General features: G+C 45.6%; 1 protein-coding gene across 3 annotated transcripts in view; it reads left to right on the top strand.

Annotated features, from left to right (window-relative positions):
* Nucleotides 1–376: 376 nt before the first annotated feature.
* MTARC2 (mitochondrial amidoxime reducing component 2) overlaps nucleotides 377–23,340 on the top strand; it is a 40,544-nt gene continuing 17,580 nt past the window's right edge. For 2 of the 3 annotated variants that reach the window (XM_017870002.1, XM_017870003.1), the window contains exons 1-4: nucleotides 377–914; nucleotides 6,681–6,854; nucleotides 13,760–13,922; nucleotides 14,927–15,067. In XM_017870002.1, coding sequence (XP_017725491.1) covers nucleotides 643–914; nucleotides 6,681–6,854; nucleotides 13,760–13,922; nucleotides 14,927–15,067 — 750 coding nt within the window. In that variant the 5' untranslated portion in view covers nucleotides 377–642. The remainder of the gene's footprint in view (nucleotides 915–6,680; nucleotides 6,855–13,759; nucleotides 13,923–14,926; nucleotides 15,068–23,340) is intronic. The other variant, XM_017870001.1, reaches the window with a different exon arrangement.

The raw sequence follows: 23,340 nt of genomic DNA, 5'->3' as shown, positions 1-23,340 counted from the left end.
CGGGAAGACATTTTACTGGGGTCGAGGTTAGGGGGCAGCGGAGAGTGGAGGACCTTGAGTCATACTCCTATAAGCCACGCTAGAGTTCCTCGTCTTTGAGTGCAGAGGTTTAGACTGTGTTTGTGTGCAGAAAGTCCTGCAGTTCTCACAGCGACCTGCCAGAAAAAGTCGTTCCCAAATGTTTGTAAATCCTCCGTTCTGCAACCCGCCTTCACGTTCTGCGGTGATCTTGTCGTGGGAGAAAAAGCGCAGTATTAGCAGAGAAGGGGGTGGCAGAGTGCTGACGCTAAAGGTCACGCTGCAGGGGTAACTGTCGTGGTGTAAGGGCGGGGAAGAGGGAGGAGAAACTGACCACCCTGGAGCTCGCTTGCTTTAGACGTCGTCGTTCCCACGGCGCCCAGGGTACCCCAGTCGCTCTCTTCCTGTCCTCCCCCATTACCGCGCAGGCTTTGTCACCACATTAAGGCATTCCCGCTCTCCGCGGAACCGCTCTGCCATCTCGGCGGTGAAAGGGTGAGAGGGCCAGTGTTTGGGTCAACTTTGACTCCTCCCACCCGCCCGGATCCTTCAGGGCCTCCTCGTCCTCCAGGGCTCCGGTCGCTGCCGCTCTGTGCGCAGGTTCGCGCCCGCCCTCGTTCTGCCATGGGCGCCTCCAGTTCCTCCGCGCTGACCCGCCTCGGCCTCCCAGCCCAGGCCCGGCCCAGGTGGCTTGGGGTGGCCATGCTGGGACTGGCCGCGGTGGCGCTGGGGGCTGTCGCCTGGCGCCGAGCATGGCCCAGACGGCGCCGGCGGCTGCAGCAGGTGGGCACCGTGGCGAAGCTCTGGATCTACCCGGTGAAATCCTGCAAGGGGGTGCCGGTGAGCGAGGCGGAGTGCACGGCCATGGGACTGCGCAGTGGCAACCTGCGGGACAGGTACGGCCGAGCGCGGGCGCGGGGCAGCGCGGAGCCTGCCTGGGATGAGGAGGAGGAGGCAGGTGGGGCCCGACCTATCTGGGAAGTACTATAGAGGTTTGCCACCTGAGTTTCTGGGCTGACTGTTGAGTCGTTGGTCGTTTAACTGGGAAAGCCAAGTTCATGCCAGATTTATTTTTGGTAAAATATGTAGGGGCAATCCCTTGCCCTTCCCTAGACGAGAGAGTTCTCCTCTGTAACAGGAGGGAGTCTGACCTGTATCTCCAAGCCTCCTTAGCTCTAAAGTTTGTGATTCTGTCTTATTATACCAAAGTAGAAAAATAAAGCTATTGGCACTAGAAAGCAGCAAGAAAGAAACCAAGTGTTGTTCAAGGACATTGGCTTAGGGGTAGCTGGGCCTTGTTCCTCACATTTCTCCAATCCTGGGGGTGCCAGGGGGGCCTGATACACTGTGACTAAGGATGAGCAAGTGGCATGGGGACTCTGGGGCAGGGGTCCTTTACTTGCCATTAAGGGAATAGTGTACCCCCTTCTCCCATAGGCAGAGTTGTTCACAGCCTGGAACTTTGGGACTTTTGGGTCTGACACACAGACATTTCATACTTAAGATTAAGATGCTTTCTTCTTTTTTTTGAGACAGAATCTCACTTTGTGGCTCAGGCTGGAGTTCAGTTGCGCTATCTCAGCTCACTGCAACCTCCACCTCCTAGGTTCAGGCAATTCTGCCTCTGCCTCCCAAGTAGCTGGGATTACAGGTGTACACCACCACACCTGGCTAATATTTGTATTTTTAGTAGAAACATGGTTTCACCATGTTGACCAGGCTGGTCTCAAACTCCTGACCTCAGGTAATCCACCTGCCTTGGCCTCCTAAAATGCTGGGATTACAGGTGTGAGCTACTGCGCCCAGCCAAGATGTCTTCTTATCTGGCTGAGATGGTTTAGCTGTGGCCCTGTGTCCGAGGGGAGGGAAGTTTGCAAGTTGATCATTCAAGGATTCTTCTAGCAGAGAGCCATCTGCATCCCTGTGTTCACTCCAGCACACACAGATGCACTGTTTTCTGAAGACTGCTGCCTTCTTAAAGAAATGTGGGCTTCCATGGTATTGGAAAACTTCAGTGAGTCTTAGAGAAGTGTTGTGTACACAGACGATATGAATCATGGGAGGATTTTCATTCTCCCACCCCCACCCCAAATTTCTTTTCCTGGAGAGCTTTTTCAACTATAATTTCTTGAGATTCCCATCCCAGGACTACTGAAGCAGAATCACCAAGAGTGGGGCCAACTCGTGTAGAATGTTTAAATCTCTCCCTGGTGATTTTGATGCTATAATTAAAGGGTTTTATCCAAGACCATGAAGAAGAAGAGGATGTTTAGAGCTTATTCAAATATGAAGGATAAGAAAGCCTTCCTATTGCTGGAGAGAGTTCAGGCTCTGTGGGACTGGACACCTTCCAAAAAACTGGGAGAACCAAGTTTTCACGATGCATGTCCAGAGAAAATTAGTGTTGCAGACTAGGTTGCACTACTTCCTTCCTCACTTGAAGGATTGGTTTCACAGACTGTTTCCAGTTCTAATCTGCATTTCCTCTGATCACCTGAAGAACTGTTTCTTTCCCACTTCTCTTTGTCACTGCTTTGCCCTGACTACTGCAACCATGGAAAGAAAATATGTGTCCTTTGCCTGTGCTTTTTGCTCCCATTGGCATCTTAACATAAATACAACTATATTACCTTTCCCTTGTTTTAAACAATAAACGTTTAGGATGGGGTAGGGTGATGTGAAGCCTGGGGTGGAGGGAAAGGCAATGAAATTAATGTTAATTCAGTGGTAAAATGCAGCAGACACTGAGCTAAATCCTGTCGCATAGATTAGCATATTTAAGCCTCATAACAATCTTGTGGGCTAGATATTATTATCACCATGCAAATAAGGAAACAGTGTCAGAAAGAATGAGTATCTCATCCAAGTCCAGAAAATCAGTGTATGCTGTGGGGATTTGAACTCAGATCTGTGTGAGTACAGTACTTACGCTGTTTGTATGAAACCAGTGCATGATATAAAAGTATAAGGATTGCACTGAGGATCAGGAGACTTAAGACGAACTTTTACAAAGTTTTCTTATTTGCAAAAGAATGAGGTTGAACTTCATGGTCTCTGAAGCCCCATTTTAACTACATTTTATTTATCAAAAGATAATTAACAATTTGAAAGCAGGCTTGCTGGAGAGAACTCTATTCAATGACTGCTCTTCTCTCCACCTGACAATTTAATAACACTACTACAAATGTTCCTAGAATTCAGGGAAAGGCCTCATTTAATGAATTCCATTCTGAGCCTGTGTCTTTGGAACTAACTGCTTGAAGGAGCTGGGATTTTCCTCTGGAAGTGCTCTGGGTCTCAAATTTCTGAAGGTATTTTATTCAAAGCTCTTAGTATACTTGTGAACACTTGGCTTGAGCACCCTAAGCATTGAGTGGTTAAAGTCCACCTAGCAGAATGCTAGCATTGGCTGCCTGGTGCAGTTGCTGGGAGGGCGTGCTTGTTCTCCCTGACCTTGGAAATCTCTGCTGTCCTTAGCCATATGTGAGTTGATCAATTTTATCTGTCCAAACCCTTACTGAAGCCAGCTTTTTATTTCTTCTGCGCAAATGATTAACTGTTGGAGAAAGGAATCCCTTGAGGTTATTATCCAGGATGTTGTTCCCTGCCCAATTCCTGCTGTCTTTCTCATCCCATACTCAGTGGTAGGGTTCCTGCTTTCCCTCACTTTTCAGTCCTTCCTGCTCCCCAGGCCAGTTTGTAATTGAGAAAAGAGATTTTTTCCCATTGTTTTGGACTCCACTTACTCGTTGCTGTTGGTCAGGGCACTATAGCTCTTTTGGGGAACCGGGGCTCCAGGCTTCTACACCGATCCCTCTACCACATACTCATGTTTTACCTGTAAATTCAAGGCACCGGCTTTTATGTTGCCGACTAGGTTGGAGTAACTTGGTCATGATGAAATCCATACTCCAGACTTAACTCTTCTTTCAGATCTGGCAGAATAGAACTGGTTATTCTTTCACTGGGCATCATTTTGTGCACAAGAGGTGAAAAATAATATTGCCCAGGTTGACAGGAAAATGAGATGATTGGGGTATGTTACAAATGGCAACCTTTTAACCTGTGATTACTGTCATTGTCCCGACCCAAAATTGGACTCCCGGCACGTTGCCACTTGCTTTTTCAGTAACAGTGATGAGTGGGAAACCTCTAGCAACTACTTCCCACTGTTAACCCCAGCAGTTAACGCCTGCGTAATTATACAATAGGCTGGAACCATGGGCCAGGCTGTGAGCCACGGTGAAGGGCAGCATTAGTAAGGGATGAATGGGAGATGAGAAGATTCAGCCCATGGAGAAATAATGTCAGAAATAATGTGCAAACAGATTTGCCACTCCTGTTTGAACATGGCTCTGGTTGTGTGTAGATCTCAAAGGGAGTCTTGTCTGGGGATGGGGCATGTTGGAAGTTAAGGGTGAAGGCTTTGGTGAGGTTAACCAAAGAACTGTGCACCAAGGGACAAGGCTGGAGATAGGGAATAGGGCCCAGCCCTATCAGGCATCTAAATCAGAGGATGCCTGCCTATTTCATTGTAGCCCCATTCTCTGGGCAGACATCCTCTGATTTACAGAACCCAGCCCCAGGCTGAGTGAACCTGAGAACTGTGGGATCTAAAGACATCTTTGACCAGGCAGGATAGCTTGCATCTGTAATCTCAGCACTTTGGGAGGCCAAGGAGGGAGGATTAATTGAGCCAGGAGTTCCAGGCCAGCCAGGAGGTCCAGACCACAGTGGGACCCCATCTCTACAAAAAATAAAAAAAACAGTTGGGCGTGGTGATGTGTGCCTGTAGTCTCGGCTACTCAGGAGACTGAGGCAGGAGGATCTCTTGAGCCCAGCAGTTCAAGGCTGCCATGAGCTAAGATCATGCCTCTGCGCTCTAGAGCCTGGGTGATAGAGTGAGACCCTGTCTCCTCTCTTGAAATTAGTTAAATATAAATATATATATATGAATAAATAATACACATATGCATTTATACACTTAGAAAGGAAAAGGTGGTCTCCTCAGAGGGGTGGGGACTTGCTGCTACCCAGTGTCGCCAGCTTTTTGGAAGGGGGTAGCCAAGACAGTTACGGGAATGCCTTTACACTGCCACACCATCATCATGCCAGCTAGCAGGGCACAGGCTGCCAGCCATTGTCTTCCAGTGTGGTTGCAGGGAAGGGACAGTTTAGCCAGCACCTGGAAAGGACTCTACTGATGAGGAGGTTGCGGATGCAAGACTATCTGTCAGGGGCAGGACAGGGCAGAGACGGATCTCCCTCTGCTCTGATATCCGATGTCCTCCTGAGGTCTCCTCAGGCTTTCCCTCATGGCTCTGGTCATATTTTGGAATGTCTTCCTGGGAGGAGCCATCCCTGCTTCTGGAAGGGGCTGTGCTTTTTATCCTCCTCACATTTGAAAGGCTCTGGCTTTCAGGCACTTTTTACTCACCAGTGCCCACATTTTCCTCACCCGGTTGTCTGCAGATTCTATCTTCTTTCTAAAATAGTGATACTGGGCTGGGCACACCTGTAATCCCAGTACTTTGGGAGGCCGAGGCGGCAGATCACTTGAGGCCAGAAGTTTGAGACCAGCCCAGTCAACATAGCGAAACCCCTTCTCTACTAAAAATACAAAAATAGCTGGGTGTGGTGGTGCACGCTTGTAATCCCAGCTACCCGAGAGGCTAAGGCAAGAGAATCACACGAACCAAGGAGGCGGAGGTTGCAGTGAGCTAAGATTGTGCCACTGCACTCCAGCCCAGCTGACAGAGTGAGACTCTGTCTCAAAATAAACAAAATGAAACAAAACAACTAAACTAAAGGAACCAAACTGTGATATTGACATTTATTTTTCCTAGGAGTGGAAGATTTTTTCTTTTTGGCAACACAGTGTTTTGTGTGGTGTAGGCCCAACCTATATGCTAGGCTGTAGGTAAAAGTCTAACAAACTGGGCCTGGCCAGCTTTCCCTCACTCTTCAGCTCATCCCGTAGAAATACAAAGTATGAAAACCAAGTCCAGCACAGTGGGCTCTCTAGGAAATAAGTAGGATTCTTATCTAATGTGTACTTCTGTGAGTCTTTGTTCTCTATGTCAGAATGTGTGCATGAAAAGGAAAGGCTGTTTGGGAGGTTTCCTGATGTAGGACCCCCACATGCCACAGCAAGTTAAACAGAGCAGAGGCGGGCCTGGTTCTTCTTGGAGGCAGCAACATTGCAAGACCTTTGTCTCAGACTCCAATTCACTTGGCCAGCCTCATCTTGTTCTACAACAAAAGGCCCTGAAAGCTGTTTTACTTCTTCCAGGGCCACAGAGACATATATAACAGACCTACAGAAGCTTCTAACCAAAGCAGAGCCCCACACAGGCAGCAGGGTTGCCTAAGCAGTGAGGGGAAGGTGTCTGAGCCAGCCTCCTGTTCTCGTTTTTGAAACTGGAGATTGCCATACATCAGCCAGAAGCTCTCCCAGAACTGTTTCTGCCAAATAAGCGCTTTTTGGGGTCACCAACTTTTAGACTCAAATCATTTGGCCAGACCCGGATAATTGTCTGGAAAATGATGTTAGGTCCCAAGTCAGGGCGGGTGGAGAGTTTTGAGGAAGTAGAAAGCTGGAGGGAAGCTGTTGGGAGGTGGAGGAGGATTTTCTGAGTGTGCCCTGGTTTGTTTCTCTGCAGGTTTTGGCTGGTGATTAAGGAAGATGGACACATGGTCACTGCCCGGCAGGAGCCTCGCCTGGTGCTTGTCTCCATCACTTATGAGAACAACTGCCTGATCTTCAAGGCTCCAGACATGGACCAGCTGGTTTTACCTAGCAAGCAGCCTTCCTCAAACAAGCTCCACAACTGCAGGTATTCTGCCTGAGGGCATCCGGGGAACTGCAACAGGCTTGATTCCCCTTCAGGCTTCTCGCTCCATTCTGTCTTGCTATAGTTTCTACAGTAGAGGGTGACATCGGTAAAGGAAATATTTAATAGAAGTGCAGTTTGGGTTGGGATTGGGTGCGAGTGGATGATGCAGGGTATTGTTTTAAGGGTGCCTAGGATTTGTTTTAATCAGGTATGGTTAGACACGCAGACATAGAAATGACTGTCCTGAAAAAAGATGTTTATACCAAGAGATTCCTTAGAAATTGGAGGCACACCACGCCACACAAGGCCAAGTGGGGAAGCACCAGGAGGCAGAGGGAGCAGGGGGAACATGTGGGCAAGGGCTTTTATTGTGGTTTCCACAGGAAAGGAGAAGCAAGGCAGGGGTGGCAGGCTTAGGGCTGGCTAGTTTGAATAACTTCAGCAGGCTCTGGGACACAGGTTGTCTGGTGCTTGGCTCTGGGGTTGACTAGGGCAGGGGACTAGTGGCCCGGCATGTAAGCACCAAATAAAGGAGGTGACTGGGAGTGCAGACTCTGGATGGGTTGGTATTCCTATTACAGGCACACTTGCAGGGCATCAGCCTATTGTTTCTAGGAATTGGTCGGCCCTGGGAGAAGTAGTTTCTTCAGTGTCAACAAGGCTCAAAGATGTCAAAGCATAAAACATGCAGAAAATTAAAAGCAAGATTACCACAACTATAAAGGTGGTACAATGTGCTCATCTTTAGGGCTTTTCTCCTTTCGTTCAAATCTTCATTCAGAATTGTCAACTCTCCAACCAGGCAGACAAGGGACTTAGTGGAGACGTAACAGCTGTATCTCAGGGCTGGGTGAGAAGGATGCTGGAGTTTCCAGAACTTTTCAAATGGACTCTGAAGCCTCTGAAGTGTGTGGTTGAGATGAAGGCATATTCCTTGGGTATAAGGGATTTCCACTTCTGGCCAAAGGCATACCTCAGGCCTTGGCTTCCTTTTGGCCTGTGGGACTTCTGTTGGGTTGTCAAGTTCTGTGGTTTGCTGGGGTCTTGTCCTTCCTCATTAAGAAGACTTAGATGCTTGTCATGAGATGATCTGGATCCCTTGTCACCAACTGAGCTTCTTAAGTGTATGGAAGTTGGTTTTGTCCAAGGTCCCAGGGCTCAGAGGAGAGCCTCAGATCACTCCCTGAACGCTCATCTTATGTTTTTTCAAGCAAAGTGTCTAAGCTGAAATCCACCACTCATAGTTCCCAATTTTCAAAAGTCTAAAGCAATAATTCACTGAATTCAGTACTTCGGGTAATTATCTTAGCAAGCCCGTGAGGGGGGTCCTTAATTCCACTTTACAAACGAGGAAACCAAGCCTTAGATCACTGCCATGAAAACACAGAGCTGGGGTTTGAACCCACTTGCCTCCTAAGGCTTTTGCCTTTAACGTGTATGTGTAGGGAGAAGAAATCCTTTTTCATAAATGACAGGTTTTGAACTCATTAATTTATTGAAGAGGAAGAGTGTAGCCATCTCGACTTAATTGGAAGACATGTGAAGGCAATGGGTAAATACATAGCTGACATGTGTCACATGAGTAATATAGGTGTTGCTCTGTAGACTCACTATGTTGCCGACAGTGAGCAAGTTTTCCCCCCAAGGCTCTTTACCAGCTAAATAGGCAGAAATCTAGGGACATGCACACCTTCCTGGATGGAAAGAGGGAAAGAGCAAGACCTTGTAGGTGAGTTGCCTGGGTCTGAAAAAGACACCAATTGCAGCCTGTTCTTTTTTATTTATTTATTTTTTGGGACAGAGTTTTGCTCTTGTTGCCAAGTCTGGAGTGCAATGGCATGATCTTGGCTCACTGCAATCTCCATCTCCCAGGTTCAAATGATTCTCCTGCCCCAGCCTCCTGAGTAGCTGAGATTAGAGGCATATGCCACCACACCCGGCTAATTTTTTTTTTTTTTTTTTTTTTTTTTTTTTTTTAGTAGAGATGGGGTTTCACCATGTTGGCCAGGCTGCCTTTCGAACTCCTGACCTGACCTCAGGTGACCCACCCGTCTTGGCCTTCCAAACTGCTGGGATTACAGGCATGAGCCACCACCCCGGCCTGCAGCCTTTTCTTATGTTATTCTGTTCCATGCATCAATTGTAGATCTGGATGAGGTGGGAATAGAGAGCCTGGAACCCTGGCAGTTTGGTGAAAATGATTGAGAGCTGTGTATTTGGATTGACACAGAGGTGTAATCAGTGTACTGCCCCCTCTAGCTGGTTAGACATGCTGTAACTAGTTCAGCCTGTATTTATAAGCTATTTGTGATGGATTTGTTGCCAAGGGAACTGCTAAAAACTGAAGAAATAACATAGATAGTGTGCTTAGTTAGTGCCAGCTGCTATGACAAAATACCATAGTCTGGGTGGCTTAAACAACAGACATTAATTTCTCATAGTTTGGGAGGATGGGAAGTCCAAGGTTGAGGTGCTGGTAGATTGGTGAGGTAGCTTTTCAGGGTTGTAGATGGCCACTTCTCGTTATGTCCTCACATGACCTTTCCTGGTGCCTGCATGAAGAGAGAGAGCATTCTTGTGTTTCTTCCTCTTCTTATAAGGGTACAAATCCCAGCACGAGGGCTCCACCTCATCTAAACCTAATTACCTCCCATAGGCCCCACATTGGGGCTCAGGGTGTCAACAAAGGAACTTTGGGGAGACACAAACATTTGACCCCTAACAGTTGGTAAGTGACAGAGTGATTACCACAGCCAGCCCACCAGAGCTCAGAATCAAATAACATAAACCAACAATCTCAAGTTAGTAAAAAGAAAAGGAAGTCCCTTCACAGCCATTTGGACAAGGCTGAAGTGTCATGAATTTTATATTATTCTACACTTATTTTATTGTATTAATTTTTTTTTTTTTTTTGAGACGGAGTCTTGCTCTGTCACCCAGGCTGGAGTGAAGTGGCGCCATCTCAACTCAGTGCAACCTCTGCCTCCTGGGTTCAAGCAATTCTCCTGCCTCAGCCTCCTGGGTAGCTGGGACTACAGGCGCCTACCACCACACCGGCTAATTTTTGTATTTTTAGCAGAGACGGAGTTTCACCATGTTGGCTATGATGGTCTCGATCTCCTTACCTCGTTATCCACCTCCCTCAGCTTCCCAAACTGCTGGGATTACTGGCGTGAGCCACCGTGCCTCGCCACTTATTTTATTTTAAACTTTCACTGTTAGTGTTTTGAATCAGCTTTCCCTGTTCACCTTGTGTGGTGTTAAGTTTTTTAAGACTGATTATAGACCAGTATGGCTTCTTGATTATCACAAGGATTTATGAATAATTAGTGTCTTTTTTTTTTTTTGAAATGGAGTTTCACTCTTGTTGCCCAGGCTGGAGTGTGATGGCACGATCTCGGCTCACTGCCACCTCCAACTCCTGGGCTCAAGTGATACTCTTGCCTCAGCCTCCTGAGTAGCTGGGACTACAGGCAGGCACCACCACACCGGGATAATTTTTGTATTTTAGTAGAAGTGGGGTTTTACCATGTTGGCCAGGCTGTTCTAGAACTCCTGACCTCAAGGGATCCACCTGCCTTGGCCTCCCAAATGCTGGGATTACAGGCGTGAGCCACCATCCCCAGCCTGATTATTGTCTTAAAAGGTGACGCTAATGTTTTAAAGTAGGGGGAAGTAAGACATGACTTCAACCCTATATTGAATTTTTGGCTCAATTTAGAGAAAATTGATGTGAAAATATGTATGTGTGTCTGGGTGTGTGTGTGTGTGTGTATTAAAGCACCTGCAAGAGGACCTGGTACACAGTAAGCTCTTAATTAGATATTAGCTCTTAAATAGCTATTATCTTTATTGTATTAATCCACCTTATCTATAAATATTATTTTTCTTCAGTTCTTTATGTCTTATTTTATCTCTTTAAAAAAGTTTTATAATTTTATCTGTAATGGGATTTTACATTTAGTAAAATCCCATGTTAGATTTAGTACTAAACATTTACTCCTTTCTTCCACTTTTACATGGCAAGTCTTAAAAACATATTTTTTGTTTGCTGTGTAAGATCGGTATTATTTATTCTTTAATTATTAGTAGAACCTGCCAGTAAAAGTATCTGGATTTTCTTTGTAAGAGTCTATCCAAGTTTTCATGCCCTCTTACATAATTTTTAGTGAGTTGCTTTTAATTTGTGAGTTAAGAGATTGCTTACTCATGAAGTTTTATTGAACCCACAGAGCAAGGGTCAGTTTTTTTCTATGGAGTGTTGCTGATGAGACATCTTGTGTCAAAATGTAGAAGAGAATGTATTCTGCAGAAAATTCTGCAAGAATTGGAGAAGATGGCATGGCAGAGGGAGTGATACCAGTCGGTGCAGGGATGGAAGACAGGGCCGGTGGAGGGATGCCTTCCATGGGGGGGAAGGGGTCCTGGTTGATCAATATTCCTTTGCCCTGTTGGCGGCTTTTCTACTTTTCAAAGTGCCACCCATAAGCTTCCCCAGGTGGGTGGATGCTGTGGGTAATACGTGTGCACTTACCTACAAGTGCTATTCTGAGGGGATAAGGGAAGAGCTCCATCGAGGAGCATATACTTAGGGAACTGCTGAACAGCGGGATGGAATCAGTTTTAGAGGAAAGACAGAAGGCCAGGAGAGGATCATGAGATGTCCGAAGAGCCAAGAATTAATCTGAGGTGAAACAGTGGCTTCAAGAAGGGAGTTTAGAGAGAAGGGCTAGGCCCAAGCAATGTGAAAGGAGCAGCATTGAGATTTGACAGTAGATGGGAGAGGAGGTAAGAGGGTAGGGAGTCTCTACCCTCAGACCAGGATTGTGAGTTGCAGGGTACCCAGGGGTTCATCTAACTGGGAGCACCTCAGGTGTCCACATTGAATTCCTTCACGTGCATTGCCTCAGGAGTCCTCACACTGGTGTGAGCCTTCCCACGGGGAGGAGCAAGCCCTTTCCATGGTAGATGAGGGTAGGGGAATCAATTTCCAGATCCTGTGAATCGTATCTACAGTCGGCAAGTTCTTCTGTCTCACCATAGGCCTTTCCTCTTTGTACAGAGGAAAGGCTTTTGTCTGTCCACCCCACATCTTACTAGGGGCATTGCCTGTGGAGGGAAAATCATACAGGGTCCCAAACAATGAAAAATGCTGGTGTTGATAAAGAAGGTGATGTTAATGACAGGGTAAAATTGTTGTACAAATCAGTGGTTCCAACTCTTTGTCTTACATTAAAATGAAGAGGCCTCCAATCAAATTGTTGCTGATAAATCATGAAAAATACTTGTTGACGACAAATCGCTATGTGACATATATTGCCTAGAGGTTCAAGGAATAAGTGAAATTACTATAACTCCCATTTCTGTCTCTTTATTTGTGTGAGAAACTCCTCAGGGCTTATTTAAAAGAAAGATTTAAAATTAATACTGAACCTTGTCTTATTCTAGCAATATGTGAGATTCATTCAGAGTTTTATGGATGCTCTATAGGGATCATTAAGCATTTAATTTCCAATAAAATCTGATTTGTAATGTTCAGTAATTATCAAAATATATAGCATATCTATTTTGTTATGATATATAAATCATAATTGTAATGATAACTCAATCCTGAAAACATTTCTTCACACTTGAAAGCTTAAGAAACCAAGCAAATTTGGCCGGGCGCGGTGGCTCAAGCCTGTAATCCCAGCACTTTGGGAGGCCGAGACGGGCGGATCACGAGGTCAGGAGATCGAGACCATTCTGGCTAACATGATGAAACCCCGTCTCTACTAAAAAATACAAAAAATTAGCTGGGCGAGGTGGCAGGCGCCTGTAGTCCCAGCTACTCGGGAGGCTGAGGCAGGAGAATGGCGTGAACCCGGGAAGCGGAGCTTGCAGTGAGCTGAGATCCGGCCACTGCACTCCAGCCTGGGCGACATAGCGAGACTCCGTCTCAAAAAAAAAAAAAAAAAAAAAAAAAAAAAAAAAACAAAAAAATTTAATTGCTTCAAAAGAAATACAGCAAGTGAGTGATGGATAGCCATAAAAATATATTAGGATAAAGTTACATAAGTAAAATAATATGCATATGTGTTCATGAATAAAAAGAGGAATAACACAAAAATGTTTAAATGGATAATGGTGGATATCAAACCAACATGGCCTTTAGATCTCATTACATACTTTTAAAAGCATACGGCAATCATTTTATTTTAAATGTCAATGTTTAAAATTCAGTGGAAATGATATCATTCAGAACAAATTAAACCTATGATGAAAAAGTTTACCTGTCAACTTATAGTTCTGTGAAGGGTCCATAGCTTTTTAAAACTCCTTTGGGGAATTTAAGCAAGAAAACCTTGAGGGCCACTGTGTTATGTAAAGTTATCTGTTGCCACCAAGTGGCATAGGTAGGTACCATATAATTATCTCCAATTTACAACTGGAGACAGGTCAGAGGAGTTAAATGATTTGCTTTTGGTCACAGAACTAGAGAATGGCCGAGTTCCAATTTGACCCAGGTCTGTTGGATTCTAAGCTCAGGGTGCATCTGCCACAGGACAGCCCCTCTCCTTTTGTGAAAGTGTCCTAAATCCTTGTGTTCGTGGACACTGCAGCTTAGGCATCCAGAAGCTTGTTGGGAATGTAGAATCTCAGACTCCAACCCAGACTTACTGAACCAGAATCTGCATCCATACAAGATCCTGGAAGATTTGCACATACATTAAGGTTTGGGTAGCTCTTCCCCAGAGCACATTCTACTCCTTTCTCCTGTGCTTCTGCCCAGCTTTGACCCAAGGACCACTCAACAGCCTTCTGGGCTGGTCAGGTCCCAACAGTCCAGCTGTTCATTTTTGACACCATCCCTTAGTGTATTGATAATAAGTAAGTTACCTGGTGTTCTTTTGTGACCTTTCCAGGGTATTTGGCCTTGACATTAAAGGCAGAGACTGTGGCAATGAGGCAGCTCAGTGGTTCACCAACTTCTTGAAAACAGAAGTGTACAGATTGGTTCAATTTGAGACAAACATGAAGGGAAGAACATCAAGAAAACTTTTCCCTACTATTGATCAGAATTACCAGGTGAGCTTACAGAGAGTTTACCTTCACTCCTACTAGTCACCCTTCTCTTTCTGACTTCCTTCATGGTCGGCAAAGAGTCTCTCTTGGGACCTCAGTTAAGAAAATATGATAATGGCCCTGGTGAGTGATAATGAGGGCACAGCCTGGGCAGAGGTAACGGGGGATGGAAAAGAAGGTGGATATGAGAGATGTCTCAAAAGTGGGATCTCTAGGGTATATGGAGGATTGAATATGGGAGATATTGTGGAGCGGGGAGCCGGGGTGACTCCCAGGTAGATGGAGATGCAAGAGAAAACTGGCTGGAGAAACAAAAGTGAGAAGTTTGTTTGGGACTAAATCCAAATTTCCTGGAATTACAGAAGCAGGCTTTGTTCTGACCCGCCCCTCACAATCTGTGAGGTGTGCTTATTTCAGGTGCTGGCAAGGCGCCTCCCTGGAAGGAAAACTGTCCCCTGAGCCAAAGACCAAAGCCTCTGATTCTGCCATGAGCTAAGGTTTAAAATACAAGGACCTCAGGGAGTTTCTCTTGGTAGCCCCTAAACTACAAGCTACTTGAGGGCAGGGATTTTTATCTGCTTTCTTTACTGCTGTTTCCCCACTAGAACAGTGCCTGGTAGGTGCTCAGTAAATGCCTAGTGAGTGAATGGTGTTGTTGAGGAAATTATTACTGGAGTATAGCTGATTGGCAGGAGGTCCTCGCTATTTGAGGATGATGTGGGAAGGGGGTCGCTGCTGGAGTGGGAGTGGGAACCCAGGAAGAGGAAGCGTGGTGGGTGACATTGGCCCAGAGCTGGCCCTGGCTGCAGCCCTGTTCCTGTGTATGGACATGGACTGCTCCAGTTCCTGGCTACTTGCAAGCCCAAAGTCACGTCTCTCTCCTTCCTGAACACCACTCCCCTCTTCTGCACTGAAGTGGTTTTGCTTCTGGACATTACTTAGCTTTGCAGTTGGTCTAGGCCATTCTGTGGAGTGGTGGGGCCTGACTATCCTGTGTTCTTGGTAAGGTGGCCTACCCAGACTGCAGCCCGCTCCTGATCATGACAGATGCCTCTCTGGTAGATCTGAATACCAGGATAGAGAAGAAAATGAAAATGGAGAATTTCAGGCCAAATATCATGGTGACCGGCTGTGATGCTTTTGAGGAGGTAAGTGACCCACTGCTTTTCTGCATTGTGCTCAGATGTGCTGTTCGCGGTGCTAAGGTAACTCTCCTGTAGCCAGAGCCAACTCAGATCCGCCAAGGTCGAGTCGTTCATTCATTGCTGCTGCCATCACTCATTGCTTGTGCCATCAACACACTGGCCTCGGCCTTGGAGGGGCACGTTGCTCTCACCCGTTAATGCTTGGGCCCCAAAGCAAACAGTCAAAACTCGAAATCGTAGCAAGTCTGAGGTTGGAATATGTAATCATAGCTCAGAGATAACTGAGGGAAGCAAAGATAAAGGAGAAAGATAAAGCCATTTTCCACTTCTCTGTCACTCAGCAGTGCTCTCAAAGATTTGAGACTTTTAGAAGCCCCATGCCCCAAAGTGCAGACCAAGAGGACACAGCCAATCTGCCCCTGGAGACATACCATGCTGTGGCCCGAGTTCTCTCCCAGGGCATGCACCTGCTCTTTTATGGGGTTGGAGCCAGAAATTTCCACCCTTTTCAAAGACACACCTTTGTGGTCTTAAGGGAAAACTGCATCAGAACCCAGTAGAAACCTTGAACTCTGTATGTATATACATATAGCTGGGTGTTGCTTTATAATAAGAAGCATCAGCCATCATATTAAGCCTGAGGGGTAAGCTGAACTTTCCAAGTAGTGGAAGTAACAGTGACAAATACCATTTATTGGGTGTTTACTGGGTGCTAGGCTTTGAGCTAAATAATCATTTCAGATAAATTACTTTATTTGATCTTTACAATAACCCTGTGAAATTTGTGTTACTATCTCCTTTTTATAAGGAAAATGAAGCTCAGAGGTGTTATACACTTTGCCTAGCAGATAAATGGTGGCTGGCATTAGAACACAAAACTTGTAACTCCAGCATCTGTAGAGCTGGGGTGACAATTCTAATTTAGAGATCCCAAGTAGTTAACTCTGAGAGGAGAGGCTCTTAAACACCCTCTCCATTCTTTGCTCCCCTGAATGACTGTGCTTCCTTAGTAAAATGTGCCCCCCCCCTTGTTTTTTGAGACAGAGTCTCACTGTGTCACCCAGGTTGGAGTTCAGTGGCACAATCTCAGCTTACTGCAACCTCCACCTCCCAGGTTTGTGTGATTCTCCTGCCTCAGCCTCCAGGGTAGCTGAGACTACAGGCACGTGTCACCACACTTGGCTAATTTTTGTACTTTTAGTAGAGATGGGATTTCTCCATGTTGGCCAGGCCAGTCTTGAACTCCTGACCTCAGGTGATCCACCCGCTTCAGCCTCCTAAAGTGCTTGGATTACAGGCATGAGTCACTGTGCCCAGAGCTTAATTTGTTGATAAACATTGTTCTTTAGGATAAACCTTTGCGCTGAGCTTAGTATAAATCATCGTACATGTAGGCACTCCGTATTATCTGATAATTTGAAAAATAGCTGCCAGGTGCTGTAGGCGCTCATGCTTATAGTCCCAGCACTTTGGGCCAAGGCAGGAGGATTGCTTGAGCTTAGGAGTTTGAGACCAGCCTGGATAACATGGCAAAACCCCATCTCTACTAAAAGAATACAAAAATTAGCCAGGTGTGGTGGTGCGTGCCTGTAGTCCCAGTTACTTGGGAGGCTGAGGTGGGAGTATGGCTTGAGTCCGGGGTCGGAGATTGTGCCACTGCACTCCGGTCTGGGTGACAGAACGAGAACCTGTCTATTAAAATAGAAAAAAGAAAAAGGGAAAGAGCAATAGCAATGTATACAGAAGTTGTCTACTTGATGATGTTGTCTTGTCATTTGTTGTCTAGTTGAATTCCTCTGTGCCTTTGTTAATTTTAAAAATTTAATAATCTATTATGGGTCAGGCATGGTTTGTAGGAGCCCAGATACAGATGAAAAGATACGGATCTTGCTCTTCAAAATGTTCCAATATGAGGGGCATGGCCAGGAGACAATGACAGCCCAGTGTCAGAAGTGCTTTAGTGTACATACTTAGAAGTTACCAGAGATGTATAGAAGTAGAACTGCCTAAATCTGCCTGGAGAAGGGAGGCCTGGGCATGGGGAGGGGTCAGGTCCAGCTCCCCGGAAGCAGTGCTGTTCACCCTGTACTTGTGTGGACTGTGTGCAGGCCAGGGTCAGAGGAGGGTCTTTATGGGTAAAGGCGACAGGTGGTTGGGAGGCCTAGAAGCATGAGAGGCCATGAATAAAGGGGTGCTTGGGAGCATTTTAGAATCACAGGAGCATGGGGGTGAAGGAGAAATGTCAGGGCGGCTGGACTAGAGCTGGATGGAGGCCACCACACCAAGGAGTTTGGATTTTATACTGTGGATATTGAGGAGCTGGCAATGATTCTGAGCAAGGAAGTAATTATGATTTGCATTCTTCCAACAAATATCTGCTGAATGCCTGTACAGTGTGCCAGGCACATATTATTCTGGCAACTCTCTTGAATGCTTATTGAAAGGCAGGGAAGCCTGAGACAGAAATACCAAGGCCAGGCCCAATCACTAGAGAGTCTTTTTTTTTTTTTTCTTTTTTGAGACAAGGTCTCTGTCACCCAGACTGGAGGACAGAGGTACGAACACGGCTCACTGCAGCCTCAAACTCCCCAGCTCAGGTGATCCTCCCACCTTAGCCTTCCAGCTTCCCAGCTAGCTGGGACTACAGGCATATGCCATCATGCCTGGCTAGTTTTTGTATTTTTTTGTAGAGACAGGGTCTCCCTATGTTGCCCAGGCTGGTCTTGAACTCCTGGACTCAAGCAATCTGCCTACCTTGGCTTCCCAAAGGGCTGGGATTATAGTCATAAGCCACCTCACCTGGCTAAGAGTCTTTTTTCTAAAGTGCAGATTAGCAGGCCTTACCTGAAACCTACATGAGCATTGTGATAAGGCCTGCACGTCTGCACTGGCAGCATCATCCCAGGTGAATCTCATGCCCACAGTGTCTGGAGAAGCACGGAGTTAGGAGAGTGCAGGGACCATGGGGGTCACAGATGATATGGGATCGGGGCTGGGAGGGCAATGGAGAATGCCAGAGAGGAAGAGGCACCTGATGTACTCAGGAGACTGGTTTCTTGAGGGAAGGAACTAATGAATCTAGACTTGGTGGGACCTGAAGTTTATACAATTTGGGAGGCTCTTTAAGAAAAAAATAAAATTATTAACAAAAAATATATAAAATTAACAAAACTAAAATTAGGTTCAAGGCCTTGAAAGGTTCTGTGCAAATAAGGGGCCTGAGGCTCAAGCCTCACTGGTTTTCTAGTACACCCACCTGCCCCTCCCAGTTCTAGTTTCTCACATTGTCTAGTAGGATGCACATAAAATCGAATTCATTAAATGCTTGGTAAACAACAAATGAAATTAATGCTCTGTTTTAAGAATGTATGTTACTGAAGATTGGAATGGAAATAGTTCGTGGAATAGAAATTAGTCTGTGAAGCAACAGTTCTTCCACAGGAATCCTGTAATTCTTCCATTATTTTCTGAGAAACTTTCTTTTAGGGAATAAAATGTTTCTTGATTTGTTTCCACTAAAGAACAGATTATTTTGGTATTAATTTTAGTTTAAGATCTTGAGCCAAGGAAATAAGAAAAAAAGACACTCTTGTCCTTGGCTGAAGCGTTTTTGCTTTCCTGTACCTTGCCAACCTCTAATTTTGTTCTCCTATAACTTGTCAAACTTAACCTAAGGCTAATGAAAACCTAATCCTGCTTTCTTAAGCAGAGTGGAGTCCCCTTCCTCCTCCTCCTCCTCCTCCTCCTCCTCCTCCTCTTCTTCTTCTTCTTCTTCTTTTTTAATAATAAACTGAAAATAAAAATAATAAACTGAAAAAATAATAACAATAAAAACAAAAACAGGCCAGGAGTGTCCTAGAACTCTGGGAGGCCAAGGCGGGCAGGTTGTGTGAGTCCAGGAGTTCGAGACCAGCCTGGGCAACATGGTGAAACCCCACCTTTACAAAAAAAATTAATTAATTAAAAGTGAGAAAAATAAACTCTTAAATGAATTTGTGCCTCCAAGTCCATTTGTCATTTTATTCCTGCACTATGATGGGCTTACAGAAATAGCAAATAAGGTAGAACACTCTGATTTTTCTGAAACAGTCCTCTGGCCATGCTCATAAAAAAAATCATTCTTATTAAATGATGCTAATGTCGCTGATGTATTCTTCCTTAAATTAGGAAGCCCAGTAGTTAAAGGCCTAAGGCATTAATCTGTCTACCTGGTACCTCACAAAACTGTAACTCTTTCAATGAGTAGGACTCTGTTAAATATTCACGTAAAATGATAGAACCTGTATATATTTAATAGGCCAATTAATCATTAAAAATTAGCAAACCTCATCATGAAATTCAGGCCATCATTTACTGCAAAAACACAGAGTAATAGGAGAATGTATTGTGTAACATTTACTGTTTGTGGCCTAAAGTAGTTTGTACTTTGTCCGTGTAGCTGAGAATCTTAGGCAATTTTTGGAAGGCTGCTTCCTTGGGTCAGTGTGGTGTGCTTGAGTTCTGGGAATGCAACACGATGAAGTTTAGAAATACTAAAATTGACCAATGCTTCCTATCTCTGTAGTTGGCCATTGTGGGGTCAGTGTTTACTGAACTTTGCTCACTGTCCTGATGAGCTAAACTTGATATTTTTAATGGAATGTCTTGTTTGTATCAGTCCTCACTCCACATTATGAAAGAATTGTGGAGAAGCTTGCAGAAAACTCTTGGTGTGTTATCTTTCACTCAGGAAGTGCTTCTCCAGGAAACTTCCAGAGAGGGAGATTTTGAAGCTGGACAGCTGTGGTTGGACTCTGAGCCTCACTGCTTACTGCTGTGTGGATTGGGTCCTCCCAGTCTTATCCTTTCCAGCTGTTTTTGTAAACATAGTTTCTGTAAACACAGTTTTTGTAAATCATGATCATTAGACTTTTCAGTCCGCAGAACCTGAGTTTGGATGGGTTAGGATTTGAGATAACAAGTCTCTTTTCTGGAGTAAGAACAGCAGTCTCTACCAGGCTTCAGGGATTTCTTGAAGTAGCAGTAATGATAACAATATACAAAAATAACAGCAAGAATCATGACTCATTGCTATTGAACACTTACTGGGTCGCAGGCACCATGCCAAACCCTTTACATGCATTATCACATTTAATTCTAGTTCCCTTTCCAGACTGTGGGTCACAACCCATTATTGGGTTCTAATATCAGTGTAGTGGGTCCTGACTAACACTTTTAAAAGAAGAATAGGATGGAATAAAAGATATCAGAGTAAACTATATATGGAAGGGTTAAGAATTGTCTTGCAAAACTCTCTCACGTGTACACATGAGAGAGTATTAGGAAACAATGTGAAATGTAATTTTTACTGTGGGCCATGGTGGAAAATGTCTGATAGCCATTGAGGCGGGTAATGTTTTGATCCTTCTTTTTCAGACGAGGAAACTGAGCCTCAGAGAAGTTGAGTAACTTGCTCTCGAGGTCGCATAGCCAGTGTGTGGCCAAGTGAGGACTTGCACTCTGGCTGGCTATCAAAAGTCCATGAATACCAGCCAGCTACACAACTCTGCAATCTTGTTAAAGTCATTTTCAGGTCATTTGGCAAACCTGTATTGGACCCCAGTCACTGTGGGTGGGCTGGGGTCATGGGTGTCATGGGCTGCCCTCTGAAAGAAGCAGGACGATTGTGCTCAGTAGAAAAAAAGGAGAAGAAGAACAGGTATCATCAGCTTTGGCATAGTGAAGATTAGCCTGAATTTCATGTTCATTGTCTGTTAGAAGCAAGCTGAAAGCGTCTGAAAGTCATTTTTCTTTCTTAATGAAAAGAACCAAGCAGGGGCCTGGGGAGTGCAGGTGTCTCCTCCCTGCAGACGTTTGTGGCATGCCTTTCAAAGTAAAAGTTCCATGTCCTCATCTGGGGAGCTTCTGACATGCATATATTGTTAGCGGACTCCAGCAGGAGTCTTGGATAGGTTTACCTTGATTAGGAAAAGCACCAATGATGAAAACAGGAGGATAGAGATCAGGAGTGGATGGAGTAGGAATACATTCACATTTCTGAAGAATTTGCCAACAGAACTCCTTTACTTAAGGAGATCTCCTTCTACATTTGCTGTTTTGATTACGCCTGAGTCATTTGAAATATTTTCCAAAGGGGTTTTTAGGGATTGGGCAAGAGGGAGTGGAAGACAGCACAGCCAAGTACTACAGGGCTTTCACCTCTTTCTCATCAAGGAGAAGGAGGAGATGCTTCTGGGGGTACCTTCCACACAGCCTCACACAGCTTTCTTCATCACTACACCCAGTGAGTAAGAGAGACACCACTGGAAAGTCCGCAGCTAGGGCAGTCAGCGGAAGACAGATTAAGAGCAGATCTGCACTGAGATCTGCCTGGGCCCGTGGGTTTCCCTCTGGCTGCACATCAGGCCACCAGACAACCTTAAACAACACTGGTGGCTCCATCTCAGGTGCAGCTTGGGCAGAGGGAGCTTTTGAAGCTCCCCTGGGGTTTCCAGTGTGCAGCCAGTGGTGGGAACCTCTGGGCTAGGGTTTTCCTGGGGAGCAAAGTCGTAACTGGCAGGAGTTGCAGATGTGCCTGGAGACCAGGGTGGCCCTTAAATCATCATGAGCTTGGCCTTAACCTCCCTGAGCATGATTTTCTGATCTTAAAGTTAACAGGTTCTACCAAGGGACTTTAAAGGCTCTTTGCAGCCCTCAAGTTGTTTAATTCCCTGGGCACTTTCTTCTCTCTCTCTCTCTCTCTCTCTCTCTCTCTCTGTATGCGTGTGTGTGTGTGTGTGTGTGTGTGTGTGTGGTCGGTAAAGGCGCTTGCTTTATCACAAATGTCTCTCAGAACCCCCTCTCTGATAGAACCACTGCATTGACTTTTTTTTTGGGGGGGGGTGGGCGGATCATGAGGTCAGGAGATCGAGACCATTTTGACTAACACAGTGAAATTCCATCTTTACTAAAAATACAAAAAAAAAAAAAAAAAAAAATTAGCTGGGCATGGTGGCGGGCGCCTGTAGTCCCAGCTACTCGGGAGGCTGAGGCAGGAGAATGGCGTGAACCCGGGAGGCGGAACTTGCAGTGAGCCGAGATGGTGCCACTGCACTCCAGCCTGGGTGACAGATCAAGACTCCGTCTCACAAAACAAAACAAAACAAAACAAACAAACAAAAAAACTCATATTGCACATGCTGTGTTCTAGCTTTTTTGTAAGTGAGCTTGTTTAATTTTAACAGTCTCTTAAAGTCTATTTCTCGAGATTTCCTTCACCATGCTTTTCTAGTTTATTCCTGGCCCTGAGTGAGCAAGGCTTTGTATGAGACCTTGTTGAACTGAATTCGAGGCAAGGATTTGGCCATCGAATTGTGTTTATCAGGTCTCATCTACTGTAAATATGCTATATTTCAGACCAAGGAGGGAGTTTGTCTTCAGTGATGGTAGTTCACGGTATTCCCCTCGAGTGAATGTGATACATGAATGCACGCTTATCAATCCGTTGTAAGGAGTGGTCATTCACTTTACAATGCTACCCCAGAGACCAGCCCTTCAAATACAGATGTTGGAGTAGAGATGGCAGAGTGGAGGTAGGCAGGAGTGATCTCGGAGACCATGACCCCCCATACCTTTCTCTTGCTGTCCTCTAGAGGACTGTGAGTCACTGCATGGACTTAGCGTGCTGAAAAGCAGTCCAGCACAGCCTACTGCCTTTGGGAATTCAGTTGGTAGCTGCCCCTCCCAACCTCTGCTGTTGGTCATGTGGGACACCCAGTCAAGCCCGGAGTGGGAGACTAGGATGTCTGATGTCCATTAGCCACTAAAATTCTCATGGCCATAACCTCCCCTGAGAGGAAACTGCTATGTGGGTGGAACACACAGACCCACGTCAGCCCTGCAGAATGTCCCAACCAGTGAATACACTTCAGAACAACACAGCCACATCTCAGGAGCTCTGCTTCCCTTTCTGTAGCCTGTTGCTGGTGATTTTAAGAGTAGGTGGTCTCCAGAGAACAGAAGCCAGCTTCTAAAAAAGCCTCAGGCGGTCCAGTCACCGTGGCTCATGCATATAATCCCAGCACTTTGGGAGGCCGAGGCAGTCAGATCACCTGAGGTCAGGAGTTCGAGACTAGCTTGACAACTATGGTGAAACCCCATCTCTATTAAAATACAAAATTAGCTGGGCATGGTGGTGGATGCCTGTAATCCCAGCTACTTGGGAGGCTGAGGCAGGAGAATTGCTTGGTCCTGGGAGGCAGAGGTTGCAGTGAGCCAAGATTGTGCCACTGCACTTT

Source organism: Rhinopithecus bieti, unplaced genomic scaffold, assembly GCF_001698545.2.
Source record: "Rhinopithecus bieti isolate Rb0 unplaced genomic scaffold, ASM169854v2 scaffold_1673, whole genome shotgun sequence".
NCBI classification, from domain to species: Eukaryota; Metazoa; Chordata; class Mammalia; order Primates; family Cercopithecidae; genus Rhinopithecus; species Rhinopithecus bieti.
The sequence above is the reverse complement of the archived record's forward strand: the minus strand, read 5'-3'. Positions and strand labels throughout refer to the sequence as shown.